The sequence below is a fragment of the Loxodonta africana genome, chromosome 10, assembly GCF_030014295.1.
Source record: "Loxodonta africana isolate mLoxAfr1 chromosome 10, mLoxAfr1.hap2, whole genome shotgun sequence".
Taxonomy (NCBI): domain Eukaryota; kingdom Metazoa; phylum Chordata; class Mammalia; order Proboscidea; family Elephantidae; genus Loxodonta; species Loxodonta africana.
Genome location: NC_087351.1, coordinates 78,826,513 through 78,843,452, shown reverse-complemented (window position 1 = coordinate 78,843,452; position 16,940 = coordinate 78,826,513). Strand labels below are relative to the sequence as shown.

Sequence of the window (16,940 nt, the reverse complement as noted above, 5' to 3'; positions counted from 1 at the left end):
ATCTGTTACCATCTTATTACATTTTGTGTCGAAAGCAGTAGTAAGTCCATTTTACAGATGGAGATCAATATACAGAGATTAATTCACGTTCTTGATTTCCAACTATAATTAAGAAAAGTATAGCCTGAAATCTTTATTCCTAAAACTATGTCTTTAGATAAATTTGTTTTTAAATACCTGCAAACTATTTAGTGATATTTTGTTGTCAATGTCTTAGCATAGATTTGGCAAAAGCAAATTATTCTGGTATGCCAGCCTTTGTTCATTTTATGAGAGTAGCCATGTAAGGGTGAACTGGAAAGGAGATTTTAATTTTATCACACTGATAAATTCAAGGTAAAATAAGCATTTAGCATACCCTCTCTGTTGTTTCTTTTTCCTTTTCTACAACTATACTATTGGATACTTTAAGTCTTGTCACGTTTGAATTTTCCCCCAGAGAAGTTTTTTCAATATTTATTCAACCACTATCTACTTAATTATTTTAAGCTAAAGCTCTTTTTATTTATATTGTAGACAGTAATAATAGCAAGTATTTATAAAACAACTTCCTGGTTTTAGCACTTTACTTAAATTAACTCACATTAATATAGCTTACCCTATGAGGTTTTTTTATGAGGTAAGTACTCTATTTTACACATAAGAAAATTGAGGCATAGGAAGTTAAATAATTTGCATAATGTTATGCACTAGTATAATTCAAATCCAAGTAGTTTGTGCTCTTAACCACTATACTATGCTGTCTCATAAATGGATAGTTGGCCAACACTAGTTTTCTAGTAAGAGCTCTAATTAGATGTAGAATTGACCATGATTTGTATGTCTGCTCATATGATCTCTCTGCCCTACAAAAAAAAAAAAATAATAAATTTTTTTTTTAAGGGCCCCATAAAAGCTGAATATATATTCTGGTACAGAGTAGCCATGTGATTAATACATATATTTAAAAGGAAACTGAACACAAAATTTTATTTATGGGTCCTTCATATATGGTAGTTCTGTTCTTGCCTTATTCTCAAAATTTCTAAATTCTGACCTTGAGGAGCAATGTAGTTTTCCCTCTTCCATGTTGCCATGGGGATAGGAGCCTTTCAACTTAATAGTTTTAATATAAAAAGTCACTTATTCCCCTAACTACTTTATCTAAATGGCCTAATTTTGCACTTATAACTTTTCTACTGGTGCAATTATACTAAGGAGCTTTCTTTTTGATGAATAAAAAAATGAAGGGTTTATGTCTTAGGAAACTCTGTGGCTAGTGGAAACAATAAATTTTTCTACTTTCCAACGGGAAACAATGAAAGCCAAAAGAAAATAAGGTAAAAAAAATACACATAAGGGGGAAATTATGGGAGAATGATGTATCTTGAAAGTGTGTGGCAAAAAATACTTTAAATTTCTGCCATAAACCTATGCTTCACCTTAAAAACATTTTTGTGGGACAGCATGAGATACACATTCAAGGCATGACATGTTCAAAATACTGTTTTTTCAAAAAGAATGTATATTATCCAGGAATGCAAAAATAATACAAAAGTAAGTGAACTTACAATACAAAATACAATAATTACCTTTATCAGAAGAACTGTCAGATAAAAGAGGAACAAACCTTCTTTTGTACATTGCCAAGGGCAGAATTAGGACCCATGGGTAGAAATTACAAGGAACCCTGGTGGTGCAGTGGTTAAGCACTCAGCTGCTACCTGAAAGGTTGGTGGTTTGAACCCACCAGCCATTACATGGGAGAAAGATGTGGTAGTCTGCTTTTGTAAAAAACTACAGCCTTGGAAACCCTACGGAGCAGTTCTACTTTGTCCTATAGGGTTGCTATGAGTCAGAATCAACTTGATGGCAATGGGTAAAAGGGGGTGAAAATTATAAGGAGACAGGTTACAGTTTGGTATGTTTGGACCTTATAACAATTAGAGTAGTCAAAGAAATGAATTCCCAGATGGAAGAAGAATCAATTGAGATGTCCAGGCAAAGACTGGGAATGCTGACATTTTGTGATTTCTCTATGGTTATATACAGTTTGTCATTGTATATAACATACTAAGCTAAATAGAGATACAGCACTGAAAAAATATACAAAAAGATATTCCTTGATTGTTTTAATGCTAAGAGAAATATTGACTGAAAATGTTTCAAACAACAAGTCAATAGAATTGGAACCTGGTGCCTTATAAGCAGTTTAAATCATATACACAAACACTGGTGTGGATAGCCACTAGTTTTACAGATTAAATTAGGACTTTTTTTAAAGCCCGGGGGGGCGGGGGGTTGGAATTTGCAAAAAATATTGAAGCTAGTCCTACTGGCGAGGTGTTGTGTGCATTTGAATCAAAGCTGCCAATTCTGAAAAGGATCTATTTTTAGAGAGCCTTGATGGTGTGATTTTACTGTATCTAACGGTTGATAAAAATTATAAATTGTGGGTTCCTAGAATCTCTGAAAAATAAAAGTTGCTGTTTCTTATCTCTACAGATGGTTTTACTCCAGCTGTTCAAAGAAAAAGGTAAAATAACATGGGCCTAGTTTATTCAACCTTCTTTGTAAAGTGAATCTTTGCTCCAGACAGGGAGAGTTTCTTAGCTTATCATTCTCTGTGCCTTATTCACAGTTTTCTCCTTCTTTGTTATCCTTTACTCTCTAATCTCAATATTCTTCCTCTCCTTCAATTTCAGCTTAAGTTCTACTTTTTTAAAATAAATTTTCAATGATTACTAAGTTCTTTCTTAATCTTTCCTTAAAAAAAATCTTTTGGCCTGAACTGGCTGGACATTTCTGTTACTATGTTTATATCATCTTGTTTTACCATGTGACTACTTTAGGAATATATGTACTTTAGCATTAAGCTCAGTAAAGCTCATGGTACTCAATAAATACTTAATAAATTGAACAAAGACTATGAATGTAGTTCTTAGGAAACTGGTAGATCATAAATGTGTCTCTATACTCTGAAACATGCATTACTTTTCTATAAACAAACAAAATTTTCTATAGATAACAAAAATAATTATAAACCCCAGTTATAAAGTTGGCTATCACTAAAACTCTACCCTGAATATCATATATTTAAGACTTTTCAAGCCAAATTCCAAGACTTTTAAACTACAAAGGAATTGAAGACCTAAAACAACATAAATAGGTTCAGCTACAGTTAAATGTATTCCTAATTAACTTTGCATCCAGTACCTTTTAGAAGCAGGATGATATCAGGAAGTGTATTTATCCAATTGTACTAAGAGTGTAGAAGTGGCAAATTCCTATAAACCCATATTCCTCATAAAAAAAAAATAGACTATAGAAATTCTTATTAATGTTTCTTTGCCTCCGTAGTAATGGGGAAATGCTGACTTTATATTTTAGACATATCCGCCAGGTATATTTGTAGCTAACAATAACTACCAGAAGTAAAATGGTTAGCAGCAAAAGTACTTGGGTCTACTATACGTAATTAGAGAAAATAGGTAGTATTATTAATGAAATGAGGAACAAAACAGTAAAGAAAAAAATGAACATTTATTGAGCATCTACAGAGGTAGCAGGCATTATTATGCTAGATCCTTTCACATGCATTATTGCTACTTACTAGCTTGGATAACCTTGGGCAAGTCAATTAACATATCTATGTCTCAGTTTCCCCATCTTTAAAATGGATACAACAATAGTAGCTGCCTCATATGGTTGTTTTAAAGGTTAAATGAGTTAACAGGCATTGTATTTTAGTCAAAACAATCCTAGTACTACTAAATAAATACTCACAGAGCTCTAGAGTATTAGTATATGATATTTGCCAGTGAAATGACCAAATTTCCCTCAAAATATTGATACATAGCTGAAATATTTATATAATTTAAATGAGCCATGTTAGTGATCAAATTTTCTTTCAAAAACAGAAATTAATAAACATGGCATTTTTGCTATATTTATGTTGTATGTGGGATGGTTTCTCTAATTGCTAAAATGCCAATGTTAACCTTTAGGCAAAGCTGCCTAGTGTCAATTCTCACTGACTTTCACAAGAGTCACGAATTTAGAATAATTAACATGTAGTCAGTTATTCAGGCCAACTTTGAGTCCTTCCTAATACTTACAAACTATTCTTATTTTTTGAAGCATCATAATGTAGGAACTAATAATAGTTAATGACTGCCTAAAATAATACTTGACCTACAGTAAATACACTTATAATTATGAAATACATGAATTTCAACAAACTGATAGTGAAACAAATTTTTAGAGAACAAATCATTTTTTTTTACTTTGTATTAGAAAATTAGGTATGCCATGGAAAAATGTTCCTAATAACATAAGCAGAAAATATTTATAAAAAAGATTAGATAGTATTCGGTCCAAAGAAATCTAAATATTATAGAATGCAAACAAGTTATGCTCTCTCAAATTAATAGTCTTTTCTTTTCCTAGAAATTCAGGTTTCCTTAGTACCAGATTTTGAGTAACCTCCCTTTCTAGCATTTTGTCAGATACCTCTTTACTCTCATACTGAACATTTTTAAATGTGTCTTCCTTAATAATAAATTTATAGTTTCCTAAAAACTTTTTTTTTCTCTAAAAACTGTGCCTTTTAGTTTTCTTTTTTTTTATTTCATAATGACAGATTGATTATATCAGGATACTTTCGTTAGGAGGCCTTGCTAAAAACATTAGTTTAACAGATTTTTAAGAATGAGATTTTACTTACTACACAACAAATTCACTTATTTAACCAACTTTGAAAGTTCCAAATTTTATGGATTGTTCATTTAGAATGAGAGATATTTCATTTTTGTTTTGCTGTATTATCTATTGAGCCAATGTGGCAATATACTTCAAAATGGCAGAAAAGTATTTATTCTTTGCTCCTTCTAAAATCAAAAACTTAAGAAACAAAATCCAACATCATTTCAAATTACTAAAGAACAAAAGGTAAGAATCAGAAGAAAAAAAAAAAATGTAAGTAAAAGTGAAATATAGGCCAGGAGTTGGCAAACTTTCTGCAAAGGGTCAGATGGTAAATACTTTAGGCTTCATGGGCTATACAGTTTGGGTCCCAACTACTCAAGTTCTGATGCTGTAGCCATAGACAATGCATAAATCAATGACTATGGCTCTGTTTCGATGGCACTGGGTTTTTGTTTTTTTTATGGCTCTGTTTTAATAAAACTTCATTTATGGACTGTGAAATTTAAGTTTTTATCATTTTCATGCGTCAAAAAAAATGTTCTTCTTCTTTTGATTACTTTTCAGCCATTTAAAAACCTAAAACCCATTCTTTGCTCACAAGCCATACAAATAAAGGTGGCAGGCTGGATTTTAGTCAGTAGTTTGCCGATCCCTATAATAGATTATAAGTTCCTTCAGGATAGGGACTATGTCTTACTCATTTTTTAACTCCAGCACCCAGCATGGCATCTGATACACATTGAGGATTAAAAACAAAAAGCTTGATGAATGAATGAGTAGATGAAACATAAGGTGTACACTAGTCTTTTAATATTTTAATTCATGATCTACCTATTAGTATAAAACCCTTAATTATGGCATAGCATAGCACTCTAAAAATTATTTTACCTTATAAATATTAAACAGTTTTAAAATTTGCTATAACATATTATAACAAATTTATTTTCAGCTATATAGTTTTTTTTAAATGATTCTTAATCTTTGAGTCTCCTGTAGAACTTGTACATTTATGTTTAAAGGGCTTTTACTTCACCTTATCTATATGCCTTTAAATTTTCACTTTTTAAGAATAATAAAAAATTCTTTGGGTAAGAATATCTTCTTTGGGCATAAATGGCCTGTAAGTTACAATGGGACATGAAGAGATAAACAATACTTTGTATAGCAAGGAGTTATTATGTTCTACATAATTTCATAATGACTAGTTTTGTACCAGTGCCAAGAGATTAACCTTCATCACAAAATGTAATCTATTCTTCAAAAATTAAGCTTATCATATCAAAATAAAACTCTAAAATATCAAACAGTATGAATTATTATGGTATTATATGCTAGCTTTAACAGCATCTTATGTTTGAGGCAGGTGGAAGGCCAGCAGCATACACTCCCAGATAAATTATACTCTAAAATGCAGGGCCTATGAATAGAAAATTCATATTTAGAAAAATCAGCTCTGATAGCCTTAGTCCTATAAAATATGTAAACAGGATAAACTTTATTAAACCTGCTATTTCATCTTTTTAATAGACCGAGGAAGAACTGTCAGGCTATTAAATTTTTCATTTTTTCTAGGGTGTATACCCATTGACAAAAGCTTTAGATCGCTTTATTCATTAATTTATCATTTTTCCCTTTCACGTTTTTTTTCCTAACAACACACACATCCCACAAACAACTGTCCTTTGTGTTTGTAGATCAACTAATTATTGAGAATTATTGACTAAAGTATTTGTACCTTAAGGAAGAAGTTATATATTATTTTCATCAAATTAACATTTGTGTTTTCTGTCAATAACTTCTGATTCTATTTAAAAATCTTTATGACTCTAAATTGTATATAGGTAAATGTGGTCTCCAAATAGTTTCTTCTTTTTTAGGCACAATTATCTAATACAAACACATTTAAGACAAATAACTATATAATTACAGGTCCAGAGTTATATTTCTAAATTCTTAACATTTTTTAGTATATTTTAATTATTACAAGAATTTCAATTTCTTAAGAGTGCAAAAGAAATGAGAGTTTAGTAGCAGAATTTGTTTTGGGTGGCCCTGTATTGTTGTCATATTTTTCAAAGGTTTAAAAAGTCTACTGACTTTTGCCACAGATATTCACATTATATGCATTTATAAATATAAAATACGAAGTAAAGTGAACTTATTAAAGATCAAGCTACTCACAACTAGTCTGTTTTCAAAAACAGATATTAGAGAAGACATTTACGTGTAGTTTAAATTCATTAGAAACAAACCATAATATAACTTTAACCAGGTAGTTGCTATAGGCATGTATGAATATAACAGTACTTATACAGTTTTCAAGTAACTGAAAAACTTTATTTAAGAATAAAACCCAAAACCCAAACCCAGTGTCGTCGAGTCGATTCTGACTCATAGTGACCCTATAGGACAGAGTAGAACTGCCCCATAGAGTTTCCAAGGAGCACCTGGCGGATTTGAACTGCCTATCCTTTGGTTAGCAGCCATAGCACTTAAGCACTACGCCACCAGGGTTTCCATTTAAGAGTAAAGGGCTCCTCAATTTCTGATATAACGAAACACATGAGTCATGGAAAGAGACAGATTCTTGTCAACTAATAGTACCAAAAAACAAGAGGAAAAAAAAAAAAAACAGGAAAGAAAAAGAAACAGATAATAGAATGGTAGAAATTTAAGATCGCTGATTAATGGAGATGGAAAAGATAAAGTATGTCACATGCTCTATCAAAAGTAAGAAATAATTTAACAAGTTTGTGAAGATTTCATGGGCATACTTAAAATCTAGTATAAGACTGTATTTGTCCACTTGGCAGTTACGTATAAAACATAGCAAATAATAAAATATTTAACCCTCAGAAGTTAACCCTTATAGATCACTTACTAAAATGCCAGGAATAGTTTTCACTGAATCCTCACAGCCACTTTCGTACATGCGTACTATCGGTATTCCTATTTTATAGGAAGCTGAGGTACAGAGCAGTTAAATGAAAAGTCTATGGTAATCTTGTTAATAAGTAGCACAGCCAGAATTTGCAGCCTAGCATTTTTGGTTATTAACTTGAAGATCCAGAAGATACAAAATATAAAATTTTATGATACAAATTATTTCCCCACAATTAAAAATAATTGGTATCTGGTTATAAACGAATTCCTTAGTAACACTTTTCAGTTTACCTGATATAAAAATAACCAATATTATGAAAATACCAAACCACATCACACGAAAAATCAGGATACATAATAAAGCCAGTCATTTACTTCAATCCCTTAACACAACACCCACACTTCAAAAATCTAAGTCTTCACATATATAAGCAATTTTCTTACAAACAAAACAAAGCACCAACACACCTTTACAGAAGACAGCTTCTCCCCCAATTGTACTTTTTAGTTTATCTCACAATTTCAAAACAAATATAAAAATTGTTCAAAGAACCATTTCTCCTCAGGATCCAGAAGCTAAATAAATCGTGCAAAAATGACCCCTTTTTAAGTAGTTGAAATTAACAATCTCCCAATATAACTCTATTCTGATTACTTTAAAAGCAAAACTATTGTATCTGTAACCCTAATTATAATAATCCATGGGAGAAAGATGTGGTAGTCTGTTCCCATAAAGATTACAGACTAGAAAACCCTGTGGAGCAGTTCTACTCTGTCCGACAAGGTCACTATGAGTTTAATAGACTGGATGGCAATGGGTTTTTGTTCAATTATAATAATACACAAAGATTTCTGTGCTATGATTTTCCTGTAGTGGAATATATTTTATAGTGTGTTAACAAAACTACATTTTTATGTATTTCTAAGAACAGTGGTTCTTAAGTGTGGAAGTATGGTCTCTGGGCCAGCAACATCTGCATTACCTGGGATCTTGTTAGAAATACAAATTCTCAGGTTCCACTACAGATTTGGAAACCCTGGTGGTGTAGTGGTTAAGTGCTACGGCTGCTAACCAAGAGGTCAGCAGTTCGAATCCACCAGGTGCTCCTTGGAAACTCTATGGGCAGTTCTACTCTGTCCTATAGGGTCGCTGTGAGTCAGAATTGACTCGATGGCAGTGGGTGTGGTTTTGGGTTTACTGCAGATTTACTGAATCAGAAGCTCTAAGGGTGGGGCCCAGGAACCTCTGTTTTTAACAAGCTTTCTGGCTGATTCTGATGCAGGCTACAGTTTGAAAACCACTATAATAGAGTAAGAACAGTATTAATTATTTAACAGGTACAGAGCAAAAGTATCTTGCTGTTAATAGTAGATAGAACAGTGCATTGATTTGAAAATAGGAGATAATCAACTTTAAGTTGAAATTCAGCCGGGAAACACTTTTTGGGAGGATAAAGAAAATAATGCTACAAGTGGTAATATAACATACAGCTCTCAAGTGACATCTGAAGTTTATGTCTTCCTTAACAAGAAACTAAAGGTTTTTTTTGCTTAATCAGGGAGCAGTGTTTACTCTTCATTCTTTCCTAATTTTTCTCCCTGTGCAAAGGTTGAAGGTGGCTCTTGAGCATGAAGTCTAGATATTAATTCTGCTTTTAGACTTATTAAGTTTAATATATAAATGCCATTCATATTAAAAATTATAAAAAAATAACCCTCTTTGATCAAAAATACTGTAAAACTGGAATAAATATTCCACTGCAGTCATTCTAATGTGCTTGGAGACCAATGACAAAGGTACCTCATGAAAAGGGAGGTCAGATTGAATTTTGAGTTGTACTAACAAAGCAGATCAGACCAGATGCCATGCTTTGAGTCAGAGTTCTGTTGTCCCCTCCTTTGGCAAAGTGCCCAAAGCTCAGTTGGTACCACAGACCACTGAGTAAATGAAGGATTACCTTCTGGACCAGTTCAATCTTTCTCATGTTTTATTATTTCAAGTTCAAGCCCAAAGGAAAAAAGTCAAGAAACATTTATATATATATATATATATATATAAACCACAAGTCATTTGTTCTACCTAGCAAAATTACAAATATAATGTAAGAAACAGTAAAATCGATGAAAAATAACATAATTAGTCTACTTCTTGAATATGAGAAAGGCATATACTATCTCACCTCTGGAGTGACATCTCGTGGTGCAAACCCTGTTCCTCCAGTTGTTAATATCAAATTAAGTTCCTTTTCATCACACCAATCTATTAGAGTTTCCTGAAAGAAAACAATAGTATTGTCACATGCAGAAGGAACTGTCTACCTGCTCAATAGCATCCAAATCCTCCAACACTTCATATACAGTGAGGAAACACAGATTCTCTTCAACAATCAAGAAGAAAATTTTGAAGCACAATTCACAGAACAGTTTCACACTTAATCAAAACACACTGCAGTTTTGGGTATTTATTATATTCATTAAAGAAAATGAGAGTACAAGCATCGAATTCTTGAAAGTAAATGAAACATGGGAAAATACCTTGAAAAGTTCGTAATTAATGTTTATTATACTCTTATATGGCATATCTGAAATTCTTTTCAGCTATTCAAAATATATTCAAGAAAAAAGATCGATCACTACTCCTTTGTGTTAATTATGTGATCTTATTTAATAACTGCACCAATCCTGTCAGGTAAATATTTTTACCTCAATTTTATACATAAGGAAAAAGACCCATTTGTTTTTTCATTAATAGATTCAGAAGGGGTGAAAAAACTTATTCATGAGCTCACAAACTAGTAGCAGGATGAGCAGGGATTCAAAGCAGGTCTGTTGGACTCTCAACTTATCTTCTTTTCCTTACACTCTGCCTGTCATGGTCAATATTTTCTGCACAGGTTGCTTAGGAAAGTTTTACATTTTTCAGTAATTTACTTTACATGGCTGCCTTAAAAGCAAAATATAGGAATAAATGATTGTTTAAAGTTCATATTTTTCTAATGCCAATTATTATGATATTATAAGAGATTAGAGTCATATGTCATAATTTTGAAGCTGGCTGACACCATAGCAGATGTGCCTCTTCATTTTCTAGATGAGATAGCTGAAGTAAAAAAGTAGTTAAAGGATTTACCCCAAGTTACACAGCTAGTTTGTGAAAGAAGTGGAACTGGGATCTTTGCAAAGTCTTCTACCTATTGCTAATTCTATTCATCATCCTGCTTCTCAGCTACTTATTAAAAAAGACTATAAAGTATTTATTTAAATTGTAATTATATCCTTGTTTCGGTATTATATTGTTTCATTATCTTTTTCCAATGCAAGACCAAAATTTAATAATAAAATTACATCATTTAGTTGCTGATAACTAAACGTGAAATATAAGTATTAGGCTGATACCTCTACAGGTTGCCCCCAGTTTACATATTAAAGAGGAACCTCGCTTATAAACCAGGGCTTCGACCTGTTCCTTCTGGTTTGAACACTTGCTGAGAATTTGCATTTCTAACAAGTTCCCAAGCTTCTCTAGAGGGACTTTTTTTTTTTTTTTTTTATGATTAACTAACGGTAACAAACTATTTTTAAAAAGACATAAGTTGTAAATTACTAAGAGCCTAACTGGAGAACTTTCATCCCTGATTTAGTTATAATATTTTTCTGTGGAAAGCTCACTGAAAATCATTGAGTATTATAAGGGCGATTATTTGGTGGTTTCATTAACCAGATTTAAAACTTCCATTGTCAGGTGATTTTATCTATTTTAAAAGTTGAAAAGCCTAAATACTCTCATTCTAAGTAGTTAACTATTATTTCTGGTATATAAAAAAGATGTGATTGACACCACAACTCAGTACTGGGCAGATTAACTGACCTCGTTTCCCTCTAATGGATCCTAGAACACTTCAGATCTCTTAACATTCCTAAGTGCTCCATCATAGTACCACAGTGCCTGTGTACAGCTTTCTCATCTCTGACCACACTCCATTTATATGAGATCATTATAAAACTGATAAGGATTTGAAGTTGCAGCAATATCTTAAACACTAAAGAAGACATATCAAATACCAACTTTCAGTATGCACAGTTCACAATGTTAATAAAGATAGTCAAAATAGCTTTTACTGAAGAATTATACTATTTGGCAATATTTCCTTAGAACATAATTCATGCATTGATTAAGTAAACATTTACTGAGTTCCTACCGTGTATTTGACGTTAAGAACTAAAAACAAAAATAAATAAATAAATGAAGCACTGATTTTGATTTCAAAGACCTCACAGTCAAGTAATGGTTCTCCACCTTGGCTGCACACTAGAATCATTTGAAGAGTTTTAAGAAGTACTGATACTTAGTCCCACCATGGGATGCAGCTTGGAGACTGGGACTTTTAGAAGCTTCCCATGTGATTCTAAAATATAGCCAAGCGATTGGGAACTACTAGCATAAAGAGAGAATCTGTTCAGTTACCTGAGGGCAAATTTCATAGCTAACTCAACTGGGTGAGCCTACTAAGATGTCATACAGCTTAAAATTAGTTACACCATAATAGCATTATTCAAGGTTTTCCATTCCCAAGATGGACAACTGGTTAACACCTACTTTGTAGATTTCCTTCACTTGCCTTCATCATATTTGACATCTCGAACTTAAAGATTTGTTCAAGTATTTGGGAAGTAATCAGTCTTTTGTTGTCCAAAGAAATCAAATGACACATTGCACTGGGAAAATTTTCTGCAAAGGACCTCTTCCAAGGGTTAAAAAGCAAAGATGTCACTGTGAGGACTAAGGTGTGCCTAACCAAAGCCATGATGTTTTCAATCAACTCATATGCATGTGAAAGCTAGACGATTAATATGAAAGACTGAAGAACTGACGACTTTGAATTATGGTGTTGGTGAAGAATATTGAATATGCCATGGACTACAGAAAGGATGAACAAATTTGTCATGGAGGAAGTACAGCCGGAATGCTCCTTAGAGGCACGGGTGGCAAGACTTCACCTCACATACTTTGGACATGTTATCAGGAAGGATCAGTCGCTGGAGAAGGATATCACGCTTGGTAGAGGGTCAGAGAAAGAGAGGAAGGCCCTCAATGAGATGGACTAACACAGTGGTTGCACCAATGGGCTCAAGCATAACAGCAATTGTGAGGGTGGCGCAGGATGGGGCAGTGTTTCGTTCTGTTGTACATGGGGTCCCTATGAGTTGGAAGTCACTCAACAGCACTTTACTACTACTACTACTGACATTAGATTTTCTTAAGAAATAATTGGAAGATGTTACATTTTAGGAATCCTGGTGGCACAGTAGTTAAGAGCTATGGGTTTTTTTTTTTTTTGGTTACACTTAAAATATTTTTAACAAATGGGTTAAAAATCCACTATAACTCTTTAAGTGGAAGAATTTAAAATGGGTTAGAGTTTTCTTTTTCTTAGTTTTTTTAAACTGCAGTTATTAAAAAAAAATTATTAGTTTTTATAAATGATAAAAATACCATTTATACTAACAACAATGTGAACATTTCCACAAGTTTGTTTTGAAAAGTAATTATTTTCTTACTCATTGTTAAAAATAAAGTATGACAGGGAAAAGTGCTGATATAAGGAGTTTGACAAGTGTCAGCTCTGTCTTTGTTGTTGTTTGCACATTTTTGCAATATTAGAATTATCTGGATTCTTTGTAGGATTCCTTATAAATGATAATATAATTTGTAAATCCACTTGAAATAGGCACATATAAACTACAACATATCATAATGTGCTTAAAGTGAATGAATAAGTGAGTGGGGCACAGTCATCCCCTCTGAGTAATGGAACACCCACTCTCCTCCCAGGATAGCTTGCCTACTACATGTGTCAGATGCTACGTGATGTAAAGATGGAGCACAGATACAACAGTCAATCTGAATGCTAAAGGTTAACAAAGCTTAATTTTTTGTGAAAGAAAAAAATAATCATAAAAAGAAGTTCACTATTTTCTTTCCAAATCCCAACAGAATTTCTTGTAAACTTCCTATGGTACATGTACTTTGTGGACTGATGCTCTACACCGAACTCCTCAAAGGTTTGTTGTTAGTAGCTGCCGTTGAATTAGCTCCAAATCATGGTGATGTTACATGTAACAGAAAAAAATGTTGCCCAGTGTGCAACTATTTTATTTCCAGACGATGGCATAACATCTATTACCTAATATTCAGTAAATGTTCATTGAATGGGCAAAAACTTGCGTGAAGTAGAGACTCAATAATAACTGGGAAAATTTAATTAAAAGTTGACATTCCAATTGTTGATGATGAGTCATGACATTCCAATTGTTGATGATGAGTCATTAAAGGCTGTAATCCTCTAATATGATGAAGGGAATGCGGTTCAAGTGTACAGCATCTCTGCCCCTGTGTACAGTTAGAGAGTAGCTAGTCTTTTCTAAGTCAGGAAGGTGAACATTTTTGGTCACCAGCAATGAGCTGGCAATTAAGTATCAATCTCTGATGACAATGTGTGGATTTTTAAGAAATATTAAAACCCTAAAGCCTTGTGTGTTAAGGATATATATTTAATGGACAACAGTTCGGTCGTGTTCACAGCCATGCTGACTTTGTATCAAAGAAGAATTAGGAAAAAGAAATCCAATATCTCACTATCCAGAGATTCCAAGGTAAACACTTTCTCTGTCTCAAGGTGTTCTTTACTTGAATTAACTGCTCAACAATAACAAAAGGACAGTTCAGTTGCATTAAAACTACACTGAAGTGAAGAACTAATGCCTTATCAATTATTTGCTGCTTTGGAGAAAAATCAATTATTTTTACTCTTCATTTTAAAGTGCTAAATTACTGCAGTCTATGTTTAGAGATGTAAATTGGACAATAAAGATAATTAAAACTGCCCAAGAGCACTTAAATGTATTTATCACCTCATCTTTTAAAAAAGAAAAAGTTCTTAAGTATACATTTCATATATATATTCAAAGAAAAAAGTTTGACAGGCTATATAAAACATTAATAAAGGTATGTATACTCTGAGTTGAGTAAATAAAAACAAGTTTTATTTTCTTCTTTATGCCTTCCTGTGTTATCTTTAAAAAGATATGAGTATATAATTACCTCTTTTTTATCTTTTTATTCTGAAATAATTACAGAATCACAGGAAGATGCAAAGAAATGTACAGGGAAGTCTCACGCATCCTTCACCCAGGCTTCTCCCGTGTTAATACCTTACATAATTACTATAGTACATATCAAAACAGGTAACTGACATCGGTACAATCCACAAGCTTATTCAGTTTTTATTAATTATAACAATTATATACGTATCATCACCATGTCTCCCTCATGCTACTCCTTTGTAGACATACCCAATCCCTCCCCTAGCCCAATTCCTAAGCACTGGCAACAACTAATCTCCATAATTTTGTTATTTCAAGAGTATAACATAAATGAATCAGACAGTTGTATAACCTTTGGAGATTGGCTTTTTTCATTCAGCATGCCCTTGAAATCCATCCAAGTTGTTTTGTGCATCAACAGTTTATTACTTTTGATTACTTGGTAGTATTCCATGGCATGGATTAAAGAGTTTGTTCAATCATTCACACATTGAAGGACACTTGGGTAGTTTTCAGTTTCCGGCTATTACAAATAAAGCATCTATGAACATTCATGTACAAGTTTCTGCATGAACACAAGTTTTCATTTCTCTGGGATACATGCAAAAGAGTGCAGTTGCTGGGTCATATGGAAAGTGCATGTTTAGTTTTGCAAGGAATTGCCACACTCTTTTTCAGAGTGGTTGGACCACTTTACTATCCTACCAGCAATGTATAAGTATCTAGTTTCTCTGCATCCTCACCTGCATGTGGTGTTATAACAAATTTCTATTTTAGTCATTCTGATAAAAGTGTAATGAAATCTCACTGTGGTTTTGACTTGCACTTCCCTAACGGCTAATGTTGTTGAACAGCTTTTCATGTCCTTTGCCATCTGTATATCCTCTTCAGAGGCAGTGGTGGTTCAGTGGTAAAATTCTCATCTTCCATGCAGGAGACTCAGGTTTGATTCCCTGACAATGTGCCTCAGACGTAGCCACCACCCATCGCTTAGTGAAAGCTTGTGTGTTGCTGCGATGCTGAACAGGTTTAAGTGGAGTATCCAGACTAAAATGAACCACAAAGAAAGGTCTAGGATCCGCTTCTGAAAATCAGCCATCGAAAATCCTAGAGATCACAACAGTTTGATCCACAACCAATTGCAGGGATGGGGCATCATTTTGTTCTGCTGTGTATGGGGTTACCGTGAGCTGGGGACTGACTTGACGACAGCTAACAACAATATCCTCATCAGTGAAATGTCTCTTCGTATCTTTTGCCCATTTTCTTATTGAAATTTTTTACTATTAAGTTTGAGAGCTCTTTATATCTTCTAGATAGCTATTTGTTGACTATGTGGTTTGCAAATAATTCTTCTCAGTCTGTAGCTTGTCTTTTTATTTTCTCACAGGTTCTTTCAGAGCAAAATTTGTTAACTTTGATAAGTTGTAATTCATCAATTTTTCTTTTTATGGATTTATTGATATAGTCATAAATAGAATAACATTCAGCCAGAAAAAGGAATGAAGTAACAACACATGGTACAACATGGATGAACCTTGAAAACATTACGTGAAGTGAAAAGAGCCAGTCACCAATACCTACATACTACATGACTCCATTCACATGAAAGTCAAGAACAAGTAAACCTACAGAGAAAGAGAATTGATCAGTGCTGGGAGGGAGAGGAAGGTAATAGCTAAAAGGTATGGGATTTCTTTTTGAGGTGATGAAAATTCTCTTTGTGGTGATGGTTGCATATGTGTGAACATACTAAAAACCACTGAATTGTACACTTTAAATGGGTGAGTTTTGTGGTATGTGATTTATATCTCAATAAAGCTGTTGAAAGGAAACCATGGAAATCTTAAATGAACAGTTGTGCAGTTGCTCTATACTCTGGAGAACAAAAGTAGGTAAGTGTTGATGATTCAAGTACTATAAGCACATGTCTAAATCATATAAAAATGTAATTCCATTTTGTATTTAAGATAACAAAAGATCCTTTCAAAGAAATATTTTGTCTTGATTTTTGACTAACGAGTTATGCAGGAATCTTGATTAACAGATGTGCTGTTTATTAAGGTACAGTTAACAAAGCTTGTTGTATACATCCCCTTCATTTTTTTTACCATTCTAAATTTTGCTTTGACTATATCTGCAAAACTCTTGTCTACTAGAGGTCAATTCCCCATCTCCAAACTGTCATAAATCATTCATTCTTTAAAATTTACTTAACTGTACACTATAATTTTTTCCATTTTCATTATGTTCTTTCTGAGATTTCT

At 33.0% G+C, this 16,940-nt stretch overlaps 1 protein-coding gene across 6 annotated transcripts in view; it reads right to left on the bottom strand.

Annotated features, from left to right (window-relative positions):
- GPHN (gephyrin) overlaps positions 1-16,940 on the bottom strand; it is a 570,865-nt gene that overhangs the window by 294,558 nt on the left and 259,367 nt on the right. For all 6 annotated transcript variants that reach the window (XM_064292607.1, XM_064292612.1, XM_064292608.1 and 3 more), the window contains exon 4: positions 9,750-9,842. In XM_064292607.1, the coding sequence (XP_064148677.1) occupies positions 9,750-9,842 (93 nt within the window). The remainder of the gene's footprint in view (positions 1-9,749; positions 9,843-16,940) is intronic.